Source organism: Lithobates pipiens, unplaced genomic scaffold, assembly GCF_037356315.1.
Source record: "Lithobates pipiens isolate NorthernLeopardFrog02 unplaced genomic scaffold, aLitPip1_a1.2 Scaffold_3, whole genome shotgun sequence".
NCBI lineage: Eukaryota > Metazoa > Chordata > Amphibia > Anura > Ranidae > Lithobates > Lithobates pipiens.
Genome location: NW_027507790.1, coordinates 88,287,939 through 88,304,888, shown reverse-complemented (window position 1 = coordinate 88,304,888; position 16,950 = coordinate 88,287,939). Strand labels below are relative to the sequence as shown.

The following is a 16,950-nucleotide window of genomic DNA, read 5'->3' as shown; positions in this document are numbered from 1 at the left end:
GGCTGAAAGAATGACCTCATATCCGAAGTCACCAACACATCTTCAAACCGGCCTCTTCTTGCAGGCGCTGTTGGATTGGTACCCGCAAATCCTTCTCTGGGAGTGGGAATTGCTCCTCTGCCAGCGCACGCAAAAGCAGAATGCAGCATTTCTCGAAGCAAGGCCTGGAAGTGCTGCATTCTGACAGCCCTCTGCGACGGCGGTAACATTTCCGCCATTTTGTGTTTGTACCGGGGGTCTAAGTACGTTGCCACCCAGTACTGGTCCTTGACCCTCATGCTTTTTATACGGGGGTCCCTATTAAAACACTGGAGCATGAAGGCCCCCATTTGCACTAAAGTGGAAGCGGTGTGGTGGCCTGGCTCCTGCTCATCATCCAGGATAATGTCGTCCTCTTCATTCTCCTCTCCCCATCCTCGCACAACAGGGATCCCAGAAAGGTTTAAAGCATGCTCTTCTTGCTCCTGCTCATCCGCCCCGGCACCATCCTCCTCTGACTCCTCATCAGACTCCTGTTGTTGACTTGTCTCAGATAGAGTAGCCCCCCCTGGGAATTCATCCAGCATTGCGACTTCCTCATCTTCCCGCTCCTGCTCCTCCACAGCCTGATCAATGACACGACGCAATGCACGCTCCAGAAAGAAGGCATAAGGTACCATGTCACTGATGGCGCCATGGCTGCGACTGACCAGTTTGGTGATCTCCTCAAATGGCCGCAGAAGTCTGCATGTGTCGCGCATGAGCAGCCACTGGCGCGGTGAAAAAAAACCCAGCTCCCCAGAACCGTTTCTTTCGCAGAGTTCATACAGGTAGACGTTAACTGCACGTTTCTGCTGGAGCAGCCTATCAAGCATATAGAAGGTTGAGTTCCATCGCGTCGGGCAATCGCAAATAAGACGTCTGACCGGCAGATGGTGTCGCCGCTGAATGTCAGCAAGGCGAGCCATGGCCGTGTAAGATCTTCTGAAATGGGCCGAGATTTTCCTTGCCTGCCGCAAGATGTCCTGGACCCCAGGGTATTTGACAAGGAATCGCTGCACGACCAAGTTTAAGACGTGTGCCATGCACGGCACGTGCGTGATTTTGCCCTGTTTCAATGCGCTAAGCAGATTGGCACCGTTGTCACACACCACTTTACCAACTGTCAAATTGAGCGGTGTTAGCCACTCATCTGCCTGTGAACGCAAAGCTGAAAGGAGTGCCGGGCCAGTGTGGCTCTTTGCTTCCAGGCACAACAGACGCAGCACGGCATGGCAACGTCTCACCTGGCATGTGGAATAGGTTCTGGGGAGCTTGGGCGGTGCAGTGGAAGAGACGCTAGCAGCGGAAAAGGAGGAGGCAGCTGAGGAGGAGAGGGAGGAGGATGGAGTAGGAGGAGGAGAAGAAGAGTCAGGCCTGCATGCAATCCGTGGCGGTAAAACCAAATCTACACGGGTGCCACGGGTTACATGCTTGACGGCCGTCAGAAGGTTCACCCAGTGGGCAGTAAAACTGATATACCTTCCCTGCCCGTGTTTGCTAGACCACGTGTCTGTGGTCAGATGTATCTTGGCACCGACACTGTGTGCCAGAGATACATTCACTTGCCGCTGAACATGGCCATATAGCTCTGGGATGCCCTTCTCTGAGAAATACTTCCTTCCTGGGACCTTCCATTGTGGTGTTCCAATGGCCACAAATTTGCGAAAGGCCTCCGAGTCCACCAGTTTATATGGCAGTAGTTGGCGGGCTATGAGTTCTGACAAGCCAGCCGCCAACCGTTGGGCAAGAGGGTTATCCGGCGTCATCATTTTTTTACGCTCAAACATTAGGCCCACGGAAGCCTGCCTTTTTGCAGAAAAATGTGAGCTTGGCGTGATGGAAGGTGGAGTGGAGGACAATTGTGAGGAGAGAGGAGAAGGAGAAGTAGAAGACGAGGCTGGACGGTGAGAGCCTGCAGTGTGGCTTTGTGTGTTCCGTTGCTCCCACTGGGCTCGGTGATGGCTGCTCATGTGCCTTCTTAAGGCGGTCGTCCCTAGGTGAGTATTGGGCTTACCGCGACTAACGCGTTGACTGCAAAGATTGCAGATGGCAACGCTATTGTCAGCAGCGGACACGTTAAAAAAAGCCCACACTGCGGAGCCATGTGCCGGTGTCCTGGGAGCGCCAGATGTGACCGTACATGGTCGATGACTCGCTCCTGATACATTTGCAGTCTGCTTTGTCCCTGCTGTGCAATGTAAGTCATTGCTGCTTCTCCTCCCTATCTGCTGGTCCATATCTCCCTCTGAACTCCCCTCCTCTTCCTCTCTTGTGGGCACCCACGTGACATCACTAGACACGTCATCATCAACGTCACCTTCCCCACCGCTATAAGTAGAGTAGGCAGCAACACCGGGGACCAACCTCCTCCTTGGGCTGATCTGGGTACTGGCGTCAGACTGCTGAGTAGCGCTTGTTGCTACCTCCTCTTCCTGATCCAATACCAAGAGTGGCTGCGCATCAGAAATGTCCTCTTGATATGGATCGGAAAATAATTCCAGTGACTCAAGCGGAAGGTATGTGGTGGTGGTGGTGGTGGTCGTGTTGTTGGTGGTAGTGTCTTTGGGGGTGCACATAGCAGAGAGTGAAGAAGAGGGTGCAGATCGAGAGGATGAGGAGGGTGCAGAAGAGTAAGGCTGAGCGAGCCACTCAACCAAGTCTGGTGCATCCTTTAAAGTAATTGAACGCACCTTCTGCAACTTCCCACTTTGGCTCAAGCCTGTTGCTCCTGCCCTACCCCTACCACCCCTGCGGAAGGGCCTGCCTCTTCCTCTGCATGTCATTTTTTAAATGACCCTGTGACAAAACTCTTAGTCCCTATACCGCTGAAGGACTGCTGCAGTATAGGTGAGCGGTCAGCAGTGGTGCACGTCAACCCTATCTATTGTGGACCTATAGCGGTCCTTACAGAACAGCAGACTGTACCGCACTCAAGCCTATGTACCGTAGCACCCTATACCAAGTTACCAGTCCTTATAAGAACTTTTGTGGACCAAGCAGGTTGTGTATTAGTGTTTAGCAGACTGTACGTCAGTCCCTATACCGCTGAAGGACTGCTGCAGTATAGGGCAGCGGTCAGCAGTGGTGCACGTCAACCCTATCTATTGTGGACCGATAGCGGTCCTTACAGAACAGCAGACTGTACCGCACTCAAGCCTATGTACCGTAGCACCCTATACCAAGTTACCAGTCCTTATAAGAACTTTTGTGGACCAAGCAGGTTGTGTGTTAGTGTTTAGCAGACTGTGCGTCAGTCCCTATACCGCTGAAGGACTGCTGCAGTATAGGGCAGCGGTCAGCAGTAGTGCACGGCAACCCTATGTATTGTGGACCGATAGCGGTCCTTACAGAACAGCAGACTGTAACGCACTCAGGCCTATGTACCGTAGCACCCTATACCAAGTTACCAGTCCTTATAAGAACTTTTGTGGACCAAGCAGGTTGTGTGTTAGTGATTAGCAGACTGTACGTCAGTCCCTATACCAATGAAGGACTGCTGCAGTATAGGGCAGCGGTCAGCAGTAGTGCACGGCAACCCTATGTATTGTGGACCGATAGCGGTCCTTACAGAACAGCAGACTGTAACGCACTCAGGCCTATGTACCGTAGCACCCTATACCAAGTTACCAGTCCTTATAAAAACTTTTGTGGACCAAGCAGGTTGTGTGTTAGTGTTTAGCAGACTGTGCGTCAGTCCCTATACCGCTGAAGGACTGCTGCAGTATAGGGCAGCGGTCAGCAGTGGTGCACGTCAACCCTATCTATTGTGGACCGATAGCGGTCCTTACAGAACAGCAGACTGTACCGCACTCAAGCCTATGTACCGTAGCACCCTATACCAAGTTACCAGTCCTTATAAGAACTTTTGTGGAACAAGCAGGTTGTGTGTTAGTGATTAGCAGACTGTACGTCAGTCCCTATACCAATGAAGGACTGCTGCAGTATAGGGCAGCGGTCAGCAGTAGTGCACGGCAACCCTATGTATTGTGGACCGATAGCGGTCCTTACAGAACAGCAGACTGTACTGCACTCAGGCCTATGTACCGTAGCACCCTATACCAAGTTACCAGTCCTTATAAAAACTTTTGTGGACCAAGCAGGTTGTGTGTTAGTGTTTAGCAGACTGTGCGTCAGTCCCTATACCGCTGAAGGACTGCTGCAGTATAGGGCAGCGGTCAGCAGTAGTGCACGGCAACCCTATGTATTGTGGACCGATAGCGGTCCTTACAGAACAGCAGACTGTAACGCACTCAGGCCTATGTACCGTAGCACCCTATACCAAGTTACCAGTCCTTATAAAAACTTTTGTGGACCAAGCAGGTTGTGTGTTAGTGTTTAGCAGACTGTGCGTCAGTCCCTATACCGCTGAAGGACTGCTGCAGTATAGGGCAGCGGTCAGCAGTAGTGCACGGCAACCCTATGTATTGTGGACCGATAGCGGTCCTTACAGAACAGCAGACTGTAACGCACTCAGGCCTATGTACCGTAGCACCCTATACCAAGTTACCAGTCCTTATAAGAACTTTTGTGGACCAAGCAGGTTGTGTGTTAGTGATTAGCAGACTGTACGTCAGTCCCTATACCAATGAAGGACTGCTGCAGTATAGGGCAGCGGTCAGCAGTAGTGCACGGCAACCCTATGTATTGTGGACCGATAGCGGTCCTTACAGAACAGCAGACTGTACCGCACCCAAGCCTATGTACCGTAGCACCCTAGACAGACCAAGTTACCAGTCCTGATAAAGAGCTTTGTGGAACAAGTGAGTTGTGAATGATTAGCAGACTGCAGCAGAAGGGCAGCAGTCAAGTATAATATTCTTTCTATATTTGGAAGAAAGAATATTATACGTGTACAAGCCTATTACCGTACCACTGATACCAGTCCTGAAAAGAACCTTTGTGGAACTAATAGTAACAGCAAGTCTTTAAAATTATCCTCACTGCCTGACACACTGCTTCCTGCCTGTCCCTATACAAATTGGCAAAAAAGAGTAGGCTGGAACGATTAGCTGGAACAGCTCTTTTGTGGACCTGATAGTAACAGCTAATGATGATGATGATGATGATGATGAAGAAAGACTAATCTGGCTGAGCTGTCCCTAAAATAGCAGCATACAGCGCTCTGTCCCTTTATCTAAACTGACAAAAGAAACTCAGGCTGCTGACCTAACACCTATACCAGTCCTGAAAAGAACTTTTGTGTACCAAATAGCTAGCGTTTTCTCTGTCCCTACTCCACACAGGATCCTTTCCCTACAGTGACAGAAGAAAGAATGTAAAATGGCCACCGGATCGGGTGTATTTATAGGTTAGGGGGAATGTCCAAGTGTCCATGAGCTGTCATGTCTCAATTGGTTGTCCTGTAACACATGATAAACGTGTCACGAAAGGTTAAAGTTCTTGTATACATTAAACACGTAAGTCCGCCGGGGCGAACGACGGAAAAAGGCGTTCGAACCCGCGGACGGCGAAAGTCGGAAATTCGCCGCGAAACGACCGCCGGGCGAACCGTTCGGCCATCACTAGTCATGATCACAGTTAATGGCTAAGTCCACCCCAACAATAATGTCAGTTTTTGATGGATGGCATACTCCAGATAGGACCCAAGCCCTAGCATAATTTTAGCAAACTCTGATTATTGACTTTCTATTGTGGACAGCAAAATGCGTATGTAAAAGGAAGCCTGTTACCTTCTTTGTTTAGTCCAGGCTAAGGATGAGCTCAGGCGCGTTCTCATGGTCAACGTGCAGAGCCCGCCAGTAAGTTGGCGCAGCGCTGCAGTAATCACAGGCAGTGAGACATTGCCTGATCTCCGCAGCCGCGCATCAGGGAAATGTCTCACCGCCTGTGATTAGCGCAGAGCTGCGCAGACTTCCTGGTGGGCTCTGCACATGGACCATGAGAACACACCTGCATCCTTAGTTCTCTGCACATGGACCATGAGAACACGCCTGCATCCTTAGTTCTGGCCAGTTAACACATGCTGTCTATACTGTAAAGGAGCTGTGTTCCTTGTTTTCAGTACTAGTATGCAGTTACAGTGCAGACACAGACAAGCGGTTTGTAAACAGTATAACCTGCACATTGCCTGAGATAACAATTTTTAAAATGTGAAAGAAAAAAAAGTAGAATGCTAATGCATATATTACAAAGTTGCTTGGTATCTATGGATACCTTAAAAGAGTGATTTAGGCCTTGTTCAAACAGGTGGTCAGGGGTGGGGGGTTATGGCAGCCAAAAACAGCTGTATAGGCTGCGGTTTTACAGCCCCCGACCATCCACCCAAAAGAGAATATCTAGCCACTTAGGGCTGTACACATGCATTTGTGGCATTACATATAAAGTCCACATTCGGCTGTCAAAGAAAGCCCAAGTATTTACAAAGCAACAGTATCGTCTTCTGACTCCCTGGCACCTGCTGCTCTACTGCCCTCTGAGAAGCGATCTGAGAAGCGATCCACTGCAGTAGCTGCTGCTGGTGTAAACAACTATTCAGTTAAAGCCCATCTTTGGCAAAAGTCTGCTATAGTCTTATTTTTTGTCGGAACAAGAAACAACAGAAAATCTCTCCAACAGAGATACTGGCAATAGCAAAAACACAAGATGAAAACCTCTGACACTGTCTTTATTGCAGCATATTCTATTCTCTCTAACGGGCTTAGTTTGGCAGGTGTATGCAGATTTAAAGTGATTGTAAACCCTTAAGCCCCCTACACACTATCAGATTTTCTGCAGATTTTTTCCTTCAGATTTACCAAAACCATATAATATAAGGTCAAACCTTAGGAGTTTAAATTTGTATGCTATCAGGCAGGCCCTTGCACTACATGGTTTTGGTAAACCTGAAGGAAAAAATCTGCAGAAAATCTGATAGTGTGTATGGGGCTTTACATATACCCAGTAAAAGGACTCAGGCGATAAACAGAGATTAAACTAATCCTCCTACATAAGTTGTACCTGTTGGTACCTGTTTTTTTTTTTGCAGTCTTCTCTTCTCTACAGCCGTTCAAAGTCCAGAATTTATAAAGCTTGTCTGAACTGTCAGAAAAAATGGGTTGAAGTGCTGACATTACACACTGCAGAGCTCAGTGAGGAGAGCTCTGACAGCTGATTGGAGGGAAGGGACACCCCCCTTCACACAGGAACAGAGCTGAGACTGTCAATCTGCTGGATCTCCCTCCCCTTTTTTATTTCTATGCCAGGAAAACTTAGTACTCCTAATTGAGACAAGGGCACACTTTAGAGGGATATACGTTGTTCATATTTCATGTCTGAGGTTTAGAACTGCTTTAAAAAAAATATCTTTGTGCTGAAGGTCTTGTATAAGAGATTCCCAGGTGTTTTTTTTTGTTTTAAGATACTCTTTATAGAGTATTTTGTGGTTAGGGTACAGAACAAAGCCTATGGGGCATACCCAGAGATCCCCAGGTTTTAGTGAAAACCTGACGCTTGTATAATAAGGACAATGTTGATATGCCCTTTAGCCCTCTCTCAAACAGGGAGTTCACCCAAGGACTCCATAGTGGAGGACTGTTGTTGCTGCGTCATTTTAGTACCCTGCAGCATGTTCCATATATCCTATTTTTTTGTATATTGAGTTGACATCGGAAGCAAGTGATGAGAACTCTATTTGGGAACTTTTGTGTATGTGCCACAAGCTTTGAGGTTACATGTGAGGGACAATGATAGGATAACATGCACTACAATGGTCTGCAGTCCTTCGTTCTAGCCTGAGCCAGCTAGCCTTTTGATTGACAGATTCCTCCATTAACATCCATTGAAATTTCTGCTAGAAAAAGTGTGTTGTATACCCACCATACCCACACCACACCCATACTGCCCTGCATCCACCCACTTCTAATGATGGGCATATATGCAATAGTCTCTTTTTTTTTGTTCAACCCATGGGCTGAACGAAAAAAAAAGAACATAAGAGATTCCTCTATTCACATTAATCTGTGGCAAAAAAAGTTAAAAAAATATATGGCGAAGCATAGGGGCGATCCACCCTCTGTTCACCCCAGCCCCTATGCTTCGCCATATATGCTATTTTTTTTAACTACAATGGTGAAATCCCCTCCTACAACACTGGAGTCACTGATTTATGTGTTGTGAGAGCAAACCCTGTTGCTGTCAAAAGAAACAAATCAGTGCTGCAGCTGAATGGTGTACCTACAAAGCAAACAATAGTTAACAATAAAACACTGTAACAATACAACATTACAATATAGCAGTATAGTATACAGTACATTAAAACAGTAGAATGGCATATCTGCAAAGCAAACAATGGTTAACAATAAAACACAGTAACAACAAAACATTTCAGAATAGTATAAAATAGAGTAAAATAGTAAGAACAATAAAACAACAGCTATTTTTGGCTTTTTTATTTTTATTTTTTTTGGTTTTGTTTTTTTAACTTTTTTTGTAACTATAAAAAAACTTTAAATGTTCCAGGCTAAGGTCCCTCAAAATGCAATAGCCATCTAACATCTTTTGAGAACCTGTGTGAATGTGTGCCCTAGACTGTGCCATGTTGTACCCTATACTAATAATAGTCCCGATGCAGTGACCAGATTCGATAGGACAGGAGGGACAAAAATAGCGGGTGTCATGCCTAAATCCACGCTTGCTACAGACACAACATCTTTTTTGGGGTGCTCTTTGGGTAGGAGTACCAGGGAGGACATCCGGAAAATGCCTCTCATGCAGACAGCTCACTGCATCTGGATTTGGAAATTGGGCCACCTTCTGGACTGTGATGATCTCTTCCTGGAATTATAGGAAGGATCCACTTCTTCCTGACGTTTGCATAGTACATAAGCGTTGAACAGAGACAATTGGAATAAATATACAGACACTTTTTTATACCAGTGTCTGGCCTTATGGGCAACTTAGTACGGTCCCAGCATCTGGTCATTGAAGTCCACCCCTCTCATTTTAAGGTTGTAGTCATGGACACATAGGGGCTTCTCAACAACACCAGTCGCTGTTGTAATTTGGACTGCTGTATTTGCGTGAATGGAAAACAGATTGAAAACATTCCGTTTGTCCTTCCACCTCACTGTAAGCAAATCATTACACCTCAAGAAGACTCTCTCTCCCTAAGTGGGGCATTTACAAGCCGTTGGGGGAAGCCCAGGTGATTAGATTGCATGGTGCCAAATGCACCAATTCCAAATTCAAAGAGGTGTCTAAAAAGTGGCAAACTTGTGTAACTATTGTCCATGTACAAGTGGTACCCCTTTCCGAATAAGGGTGACACCAAGTTCCAAACAATCTTGCTGCTGCTCCCTATGTAGTCTGGGCAGTCGGGGGGCTCCACGTGACTATCTTTTCCCTCCTTACCAGGAAAGTCCATGTATAGCCTGTTACTCTGTCACAGAGCTTATACATTTTGACCCCATTTCTGGCACGCTTGCTGGGGAGAAACTGCTTGAAAACAAGGTGGCCAGAAAACCTAATCAGGGACTCATCCACACAGACATCTTGTTGGGGATATACAAAGCTGCAATTTTTGGGATGAAGTGGTTTACGAGGGGCCAAATTTTGTGGAGCCAATCATATCGACAGTCACCCAAGGATGACAGTTCATTGTCGCTGAAGTGCATAAACTGCAATATTTGCTTGCATCTAGTCCTGTCCATGGCAACAGAGAACATGGGCATATGATGAATTGGGTCAGTGGACTAATATGACCGCAACTCATTATTTTTAGCAATGCCCATGTTGAGGGATAGGCCCATCAAGGTTTTTAATTCAGAAACCTTAATAGGTTTCCAGACAAATTGACTGGCAAGGGTCAAATTTGGGTTTGCAGCGATATATTAATTGGCATATAAATTGCTTTGGTCCATAATAGAGCCGTACAGATCTTCAGTGAAAAATAGCTAAAAAAAACAAGGAGCATTAATCCTGCTGTTTCCACATGAATTCCTGGTTGGCCAGTGAATGGGGGAAGTACGGGTGCTGCAGATTTTGTGAGCTACCAATAAGGATTTGTAAGCACATCAGGAAGGGCACTATGGGCTCTACGGGCCTGCATTCAAATTCTTGGTGGCTGCAGGACACTACTTGTGCTAGCCACCACTCCAGCTTGACCTGTACATATGGGACTCACCGCCTCACCAAGTGTTACTTCAGTGCTGGTTTGTCTACAACCAGGATGTACTAGGCCGTTGATACGCGGCAGTTCACCAGAAGGTAGAGCGACATTAGTACCGGAACTCTGCTGCATACAAGAGTCATGTGATTGTAGCACTTCAACAACAGGGGAACGGGTTTAGGTACGCCTGACCTTAGCAGGGACCTCTACTCTGTCATCAGAGCTTTCTGTCAGGGTGCCGCTGCTCTCTACAGGTTTGAATACTGAGTCTAATTCTGCCAGTGAGGACTCTCCATCACCGATGCTGATGCTAACTGGCCTCACCCATGACACTAATACAGTGATCAGAAAAAAGATCTGTACACTGTACTAATGACACTATGACAGGGAGTGAAAGTTTTAACTGGGGGCGATTATGGGATTAAAACTTTATTAGGGAATATATGGCGGGTACCCTGGGACTTACACCAACTGCCGCTAACGCCATTTAGCATCACAAGTGACACCAATGCAGTAATCATTAAAACATCTGTACACTCTACTTAGTGACCCTGTGAGAGGGAGTGAAAGGGTTAACTGGGGGCAATCAGGGGGTTAATTGTGCCTAACTGTGTGTTGTGGTGTCAGTTTAGTGCTTTTACTCACTTTGAATGCTCTCTCCTCCCACGCTGGAATTGAAAAGGGCCCCAGGAGAAGAGATTGCATAATTTCTTGTGCATGTGTTTATATTACACAGGCACAGGATGTTCTGCTGTTTGTCAGAACCGATCAGCAGGTCCAGGCCATAAATAAAAAAAAAATGGCCTATGGCCTACAGCATGTAGATGCAGTAAATGTGCAGTATGAGTATAGTGCCCACAATCTGTTGCCCAAGAAGCTTAGGCCTTTTTCAAGCAGGCCTTTTAAACTATGCCCTCTTATGTGTCAGTTTTTGGTTCTGTCTGACTGGTGCAGTAAAGCTTTTGAAGTTATGCTTAATATTAGTAAAATCTCATTCACTCTTTACACCCCCCCACCCCCAACGTTAATCCCTAAATCTTTGTCTTTCGCATCTCTCAGTGCCTACCATTTTGGCAGAAGCAGTATCTGTCAGTGCTGGTCCACTACTCACACTGCCTAAACCCTTACAGTGCCAGGATACCAGTGCCAAAAAAAGATCTCTGCTTTCTTTGGCTATGCCTACTTGTAGATTTGATGTACTACTCATGTAGTAAGTTTTCATCCTAATGCCGCGTACACACGACCGGACTTTTCGAGGGACTAGGTCTGAAGGTCTTTCCGATGGACTTTCGGCGGAGTTCCGACTGACTTTTCGAATGAATGGACTTGGTCACACACAATCGCATCAAAGTCCAATGGATTTGAACGTGATGACGTACGACTGGACTAGAATAAGGAAGTTCATAGCCAGTGGCCAATAGCTGCCCTAGCATCAGTTTTTGTCCGTCGGACTAGCACACACACAAACGGATTTCTCAGTCCGGCGGAGTTCAGGTGAAAAAATGTAAAACATGTTCTATTTCTAAAGTCTGCCGGATTTTTGGCAAGCAAAGGCCCGATGGAGCCCACATAAGTTTGAATTGTCCAATGGACTCGTTCCGTCGGACCTTTGCTGTCAAAAAGTCTGGTTGTGTGTACGCGGCATTAGAGAAGCTTTGAATCCTTCAAAGACTTACCAAGACCTTTAACCATATAGTATGGTCTTATGACTGTTGGAAACCCATGCAAATGGCAGCAATATTTTAGTGTATTATTTGCTTTTTATTGAATTATCTACAACCATGCATTCTAAATAAAATAAAAACAAAATGGTTGTGCTCTAATAACCTCAATGAATAAATATTAATGTAATAAATAAACAACAAATATAGTTTGTATTAAAAAATATCAGTGATCAATATATTATATTAATGTCCAAGAAATGTGACCTAAAAGTGAACAAAAAAGGTCAGAAGGTCTCCAAAACTGTGCAATGTTTAGTGACAGTCCAACATGTGATAGAATCCACAATCAAAATAACTTTTGCTTGAGAAATACCACCACCAGAAGAATTGTGCGCTTACCAGCTGCCAGATAGTTAATGCATATAACCAACATCCAGCCAGGGCCTCTTCTTCAATTTGGAAACAATCTGATTGTCCCGTCTGTGGGGGGGTCTACCAGCTGTCAGATAGTTAATGCATATAACCAACATCCAGCCAGGGCCTCTTCTTCAATTTGGAAACAATCTGATTGTCCCGTCTGTGGGGGGGTCTCCTGGTCGGAACTATGGCCACGCAAATCCTCCAATAGCGCCCTATTATATTGCAAAAATGCGGATGCAAATATGGTTGTTCTAAAATGCTAACAGGAACATCAACCTGTAATGCGCACCAAGACCAGACCATCTGTAATGCGCACGAAGACCAGGCCATGCTGTAATGCGAGCGTACATATTCGCTAGCACACCATGGATCAAAAAATTTTCATTCAAAAGGGTTAATGGAGAGAATCACAAAAGAAAGTGCAACGTTTTGGAGTCACGCAGGACCCCTTTGTCAGGCATGTGAGGTCACAGGTCGTCTTCATATGCCTGACGAAGGGATACTGCGCGACTCCGAAATGTTGCACTTTCTTTTGTGACGTGATTCTCTCCATTAAACCTTTTGGACGAAAAATTGTCGATCCATGGTGTGCTGGCGAATATGTACGCTCGTTTGATGTTTCCAGGACCCAACTGGTAATTGCTGCAGCACCCACTATTTTATGGGCCACAGATACCAGGAACGTGTGCGATAGGAATATCGATTTGCATGCTGTAATGCGCACCAGGACCAGACCATTCTAAATGCCTTTGCATTCTTGCATTCTCTTTAGTTGGGTCCATTGTGCAAGGAAGAAGCAAGGTAGGCATATTCTGGTAAGAAACTGCTTATTTTGGAGGCCTGGCAGTCTATTCATTGATGCACTGTACTGTACATGATAATTCAGCTGTGGAGAAGGAGGACATTAATAGTGTATGGCAGGTGCATAGACAAAGCCATATATTTTAGGGGACGGGTGCACTTATCGTGTATATTCGGAGTACATAAAGGTTATATATCTCTCTGAATAGAGGCTGTAAAATGAATCAAACTTCGTTAACAGAGCAGTGAATCCACAATGCATTTTTGATAGACTTTCGCTGCAGCAGGGTCACAGAGAGACATATCAACCTAAGGCTGTATAAACCAAGCATTTATTTAATGAGGACATATCTGTACTGAGGCTAATAAGCACTTATAGTCAACATTATGACTTTTTATGCCTAACCTATATATACATTTTGAGGCTGTTGGAATTTATTTTACTGCAGTCATAAGATGAATCATATATTTTCTTTCAAATTGGGCATTTTATTGTCTTAAAATTAATGCATGTCATGAGTTCATGACTTTCAAATTAAGTTTATTGTAATGATGGAAAAAATGACCATAGTAATTTTATTCATCCAGTTAAAGGAGAAATAATTTTTGGACTGGAAAGGTTAACATCTTATTTTAAAGAAAGAGCTTGGAAAATATTAAGCTTGTCTGTGATGCAGTTAACTATCTTTTAATACTTTTGACAAAATGTCAGTGAGGCCTTGAACAGCTATGAGAATCATTTCCAATCTTCTTTATGGATGTTCTCAGACATTCATATTCTTCGAGCAACATGCGTCAATGTGTGGGTACTGTATCTTTGATCAGGGGCAGTACAATGACCACCAACATAAGAAGACACAAACCTGACCACCAATGTAAAAGGATATTTCACCACTGGCCAATCAGTTTAAATGTATTTTTGGCTATAATTATTATTTGTTTTATTTTACCTTAATCAATTATAATTATTTGCTTTGTACTGCCAGCTCTAGATATAATCACTTTTAGTAGGGCTACCCTGAGACCTGAGAAGTATTTCAGTGGTTCCTTCAGAATAAAAAGGCTGGGAAAGGCTGGTTTAGATGTTAACAATAAAATAGGAGTTAAACAGCTGACTGCAGCAGTATAGTGAAAAAGATTTGTAATATTGGGTTCAGGGGGAACATGCTGTTTATTGCAGTAACAACTTGCTCTTAATCCAAGACTTTGTAATAATCTAATACTGTACAATTGGCAGGCATTAGATAGCATTTCCAATCTAAGCAAAGCAGTGCTAATAGTTTATTGTTTATTTTAAAAGTGGGAGCAGCAGAAAGGAAGTCATTGCAACTGCTACATGGCAATTGGTTATAGATCAGCAAATCAAAGAACATTTACTGAATGACGAAAGGTCTGCCAATTTTAAAGGTAGTGGGTCACACGACTCCAAAACTTGCCACAGACCTTTGATTTAGTAGACTATGTGACTTATATGGCCATCTGAAGACATTGCAAACCTGAGAGAATTTAAAAGAAATAGGTATTGAGAATTTTTTTTTTTTTTTTTTTTTAACAGGAAACGTTATAAAGTTTAACAAATGAGACAAGTCAATCAGCAGTGGTACAATGTCTCCATCAACAACAGCAGATAAATTGGAGGTAAAATCGAGTACATTTCAGTTGAACATATCTATCTCTTGCTGAGATCATCAATGGAAGATATTATTGTATACCCTCAGTGATTGAACAGTGGTTTGTTCATGTCTGAAGGATGATAAAATGTGCATGTGATTTTGCAGTTTCAGTGTAATTGTACTTGCTTTTCCCGCACTGATGTTCTTGGTCTTAGATTTTACAGCTACCAGTAAAGTCAGTGTCTGCAAATGGTTTGTTTGTCTGCTGGTCTAAATATTTTATGCAGAGATATTTATGACATGGTGTTGATAGGGAGGAACAGGCAAGGTGATGAGCATTTTGGAAATTTATAGACTGTGTTATAGTATCCAGTAAATTGTAAGATATGAAAGGTAGCCACACTTATGGTGCTTTGGGCTCATATAGTAAATATATTAAATCAGAAAAAATAATACATTTAAAAATATATATATTTGGCCTTAAATTCCTAAATGTGATGTGCCCTTTGTGCTCCTGTATCCTGGTTTAGCAGAAATCTTCGACCACTGATGCACTGCCTACCCTCGTCCTCAACCTCCGCTGCCGCAGTCTTTCAGTGCTGCAGTGAGAGTAACAGAACTAAAAAAGCCACGACATGCACTTATCAGTGCTCAACTATGCCCAACATTTCCACTCAGTCCCTGTATTCATAGAAGCTGGTATTACAGTTTCTATAAATGAAACATGATCTATGAATGGAGAGGGCAAACCTTTCAGTCATCTGCTCATCTTCCATTCATAAATCCTGTTCCATTCATATAAACTGTGTATTCACCAAACACTGTAATCACCAGGGTGCTAGCCCCTATACTTGCTCTGCTGGGGTCACAGGGATTACCATTGTTGAATACCTGGAAGACCTCACCCCGAGCGAACTGTGGGCTCAGACCTAGATGGCCAATATCCAAAGACATGTTTAGACCTAGATGAGGTTTTGTTGGATCCTGACATTTCAAAAGTCTGTGCTGCAACTGACTTATCATCTAGGATATCTAGGTCTTCTACATACTGCTTGGTCCCTCCACCTGACAAGCTCTTGACTCTCAGTTTGCAGGTTTGGACTCCGATTCCACTTCCTGCTTTTAAGTGAGAGTTCTGGGCCTGATTATGACCTCCTTCAAGGCAGACCCATTTGTCTATTTTGGCTCAAGAACAGTGCGACGTTCATGCTGCATGGGAGAAGAGGGTGCACTCTCTGGATTCACCAATTCATCTGACACTCAGGACAGGTTCTCTCTGACCTGGTGACTTGACCATTAGTTTGTAAGATTATCATTTCTTCCATAAGTCTGGAAGATTCTCAAAACCAATGCCAGCCTGCCAGGTGGGGGACTTAGTCTCCAGGGGAAGCTTGCCTCCTAATCTACTTACTGGAGCTACGAGTGATTCAGTTATCAAGTTATCAATGTCATCTGGCCTGGACTTAATCAGGAGATGCCACATCAGTAGTGTACAATAACAGCCTGGGAGGAACTAGACGTCTTTGAGCCCAAAAAGAAGCCAAATAGATTCTTACTTGGGTAGAATGCCATGTTCCATCTCTGTCTGCAGTGCAAGTTCCAGATGTGGAAATTTGGCAGTCAGACTTCCTAAGTTGACAATGCCTGGATTTAGTAGAGGTCTCTTAACCTGGAGATGTTTCAAGACTTCTGTTGGAGGTGGGGAACACCAGGTGTGGACCTCCTGGCTTCCAGTTTCAACAAACAACTCAATTTATTTGTCTCCAGCCAGGTCTGGGGATCCTCTACCCATAACAGTGTACGCCCTGGTGACTCCATGGGTTCAGTTCCACCCAATCTTTTCCTTTTCTCCTCTGACACGCCTTTCTCGTCTGCTTGGCAGAATAAAGATAAAGGGCATTACAGTAATTCTCATTGCACCAAAGTGACCCAAGTGGATGTCATATTCAGACCTCATTAAGCTTTTGGCAGACTTGCCTGGGACTCTACCAGACTGCACAAATCTTCTGTCCTAATGACCAGGTTACCGCCCTTCTTCATGGCTGCTTGCTTTAACAGCATGGCTACTGATTCCCAGGTCCTATGGGGTAGGGTCCTGTATGATTCCATTATTTCCTGAAGAATATTCACCTCAAAACGGTCTACAATCACACTTAAGAAGCCTACTTCTCATGGTGCAAGACAAGAAAGTTTCATCCCAGGAAATTCTCTGTGGGACATATCCTGACCTTCATCCAATCTGGTCTGAATCAGAATTTAGACATCTTCAGAATTAGTAACTACCTCCTTATCGTTTCTGAGAAACCATCAAAAAAAACTTGGATCG

General features: G+C 44.6%; 1 protein-coding gene across 1 annotated transcript in view; it reads left to right on the top strand.

Annotated features, from left to right (window-relative positions):
- The first annotated feature begins 14,563 nt into the window (after positions 1-14,563).
- CUX2 (cut like homeobox 2) overlaps positions 14,564-16,950 on the top strand; it is a 598,839-nt gene continuing 596,452 nt past the window's right edge. Inside the window, exon 1 of the mRNA XM_077462022.1 lies at positions 14,564-14,649. Coding sequence (XP_077318148.1) covers positions 14,617-14,649 — 33 coding nt within the window. The 5' untranslated portion in view covers positions 14,564-14,616. The remainder of the gene's footprint in view (positions 14,650-16,950) is intronic.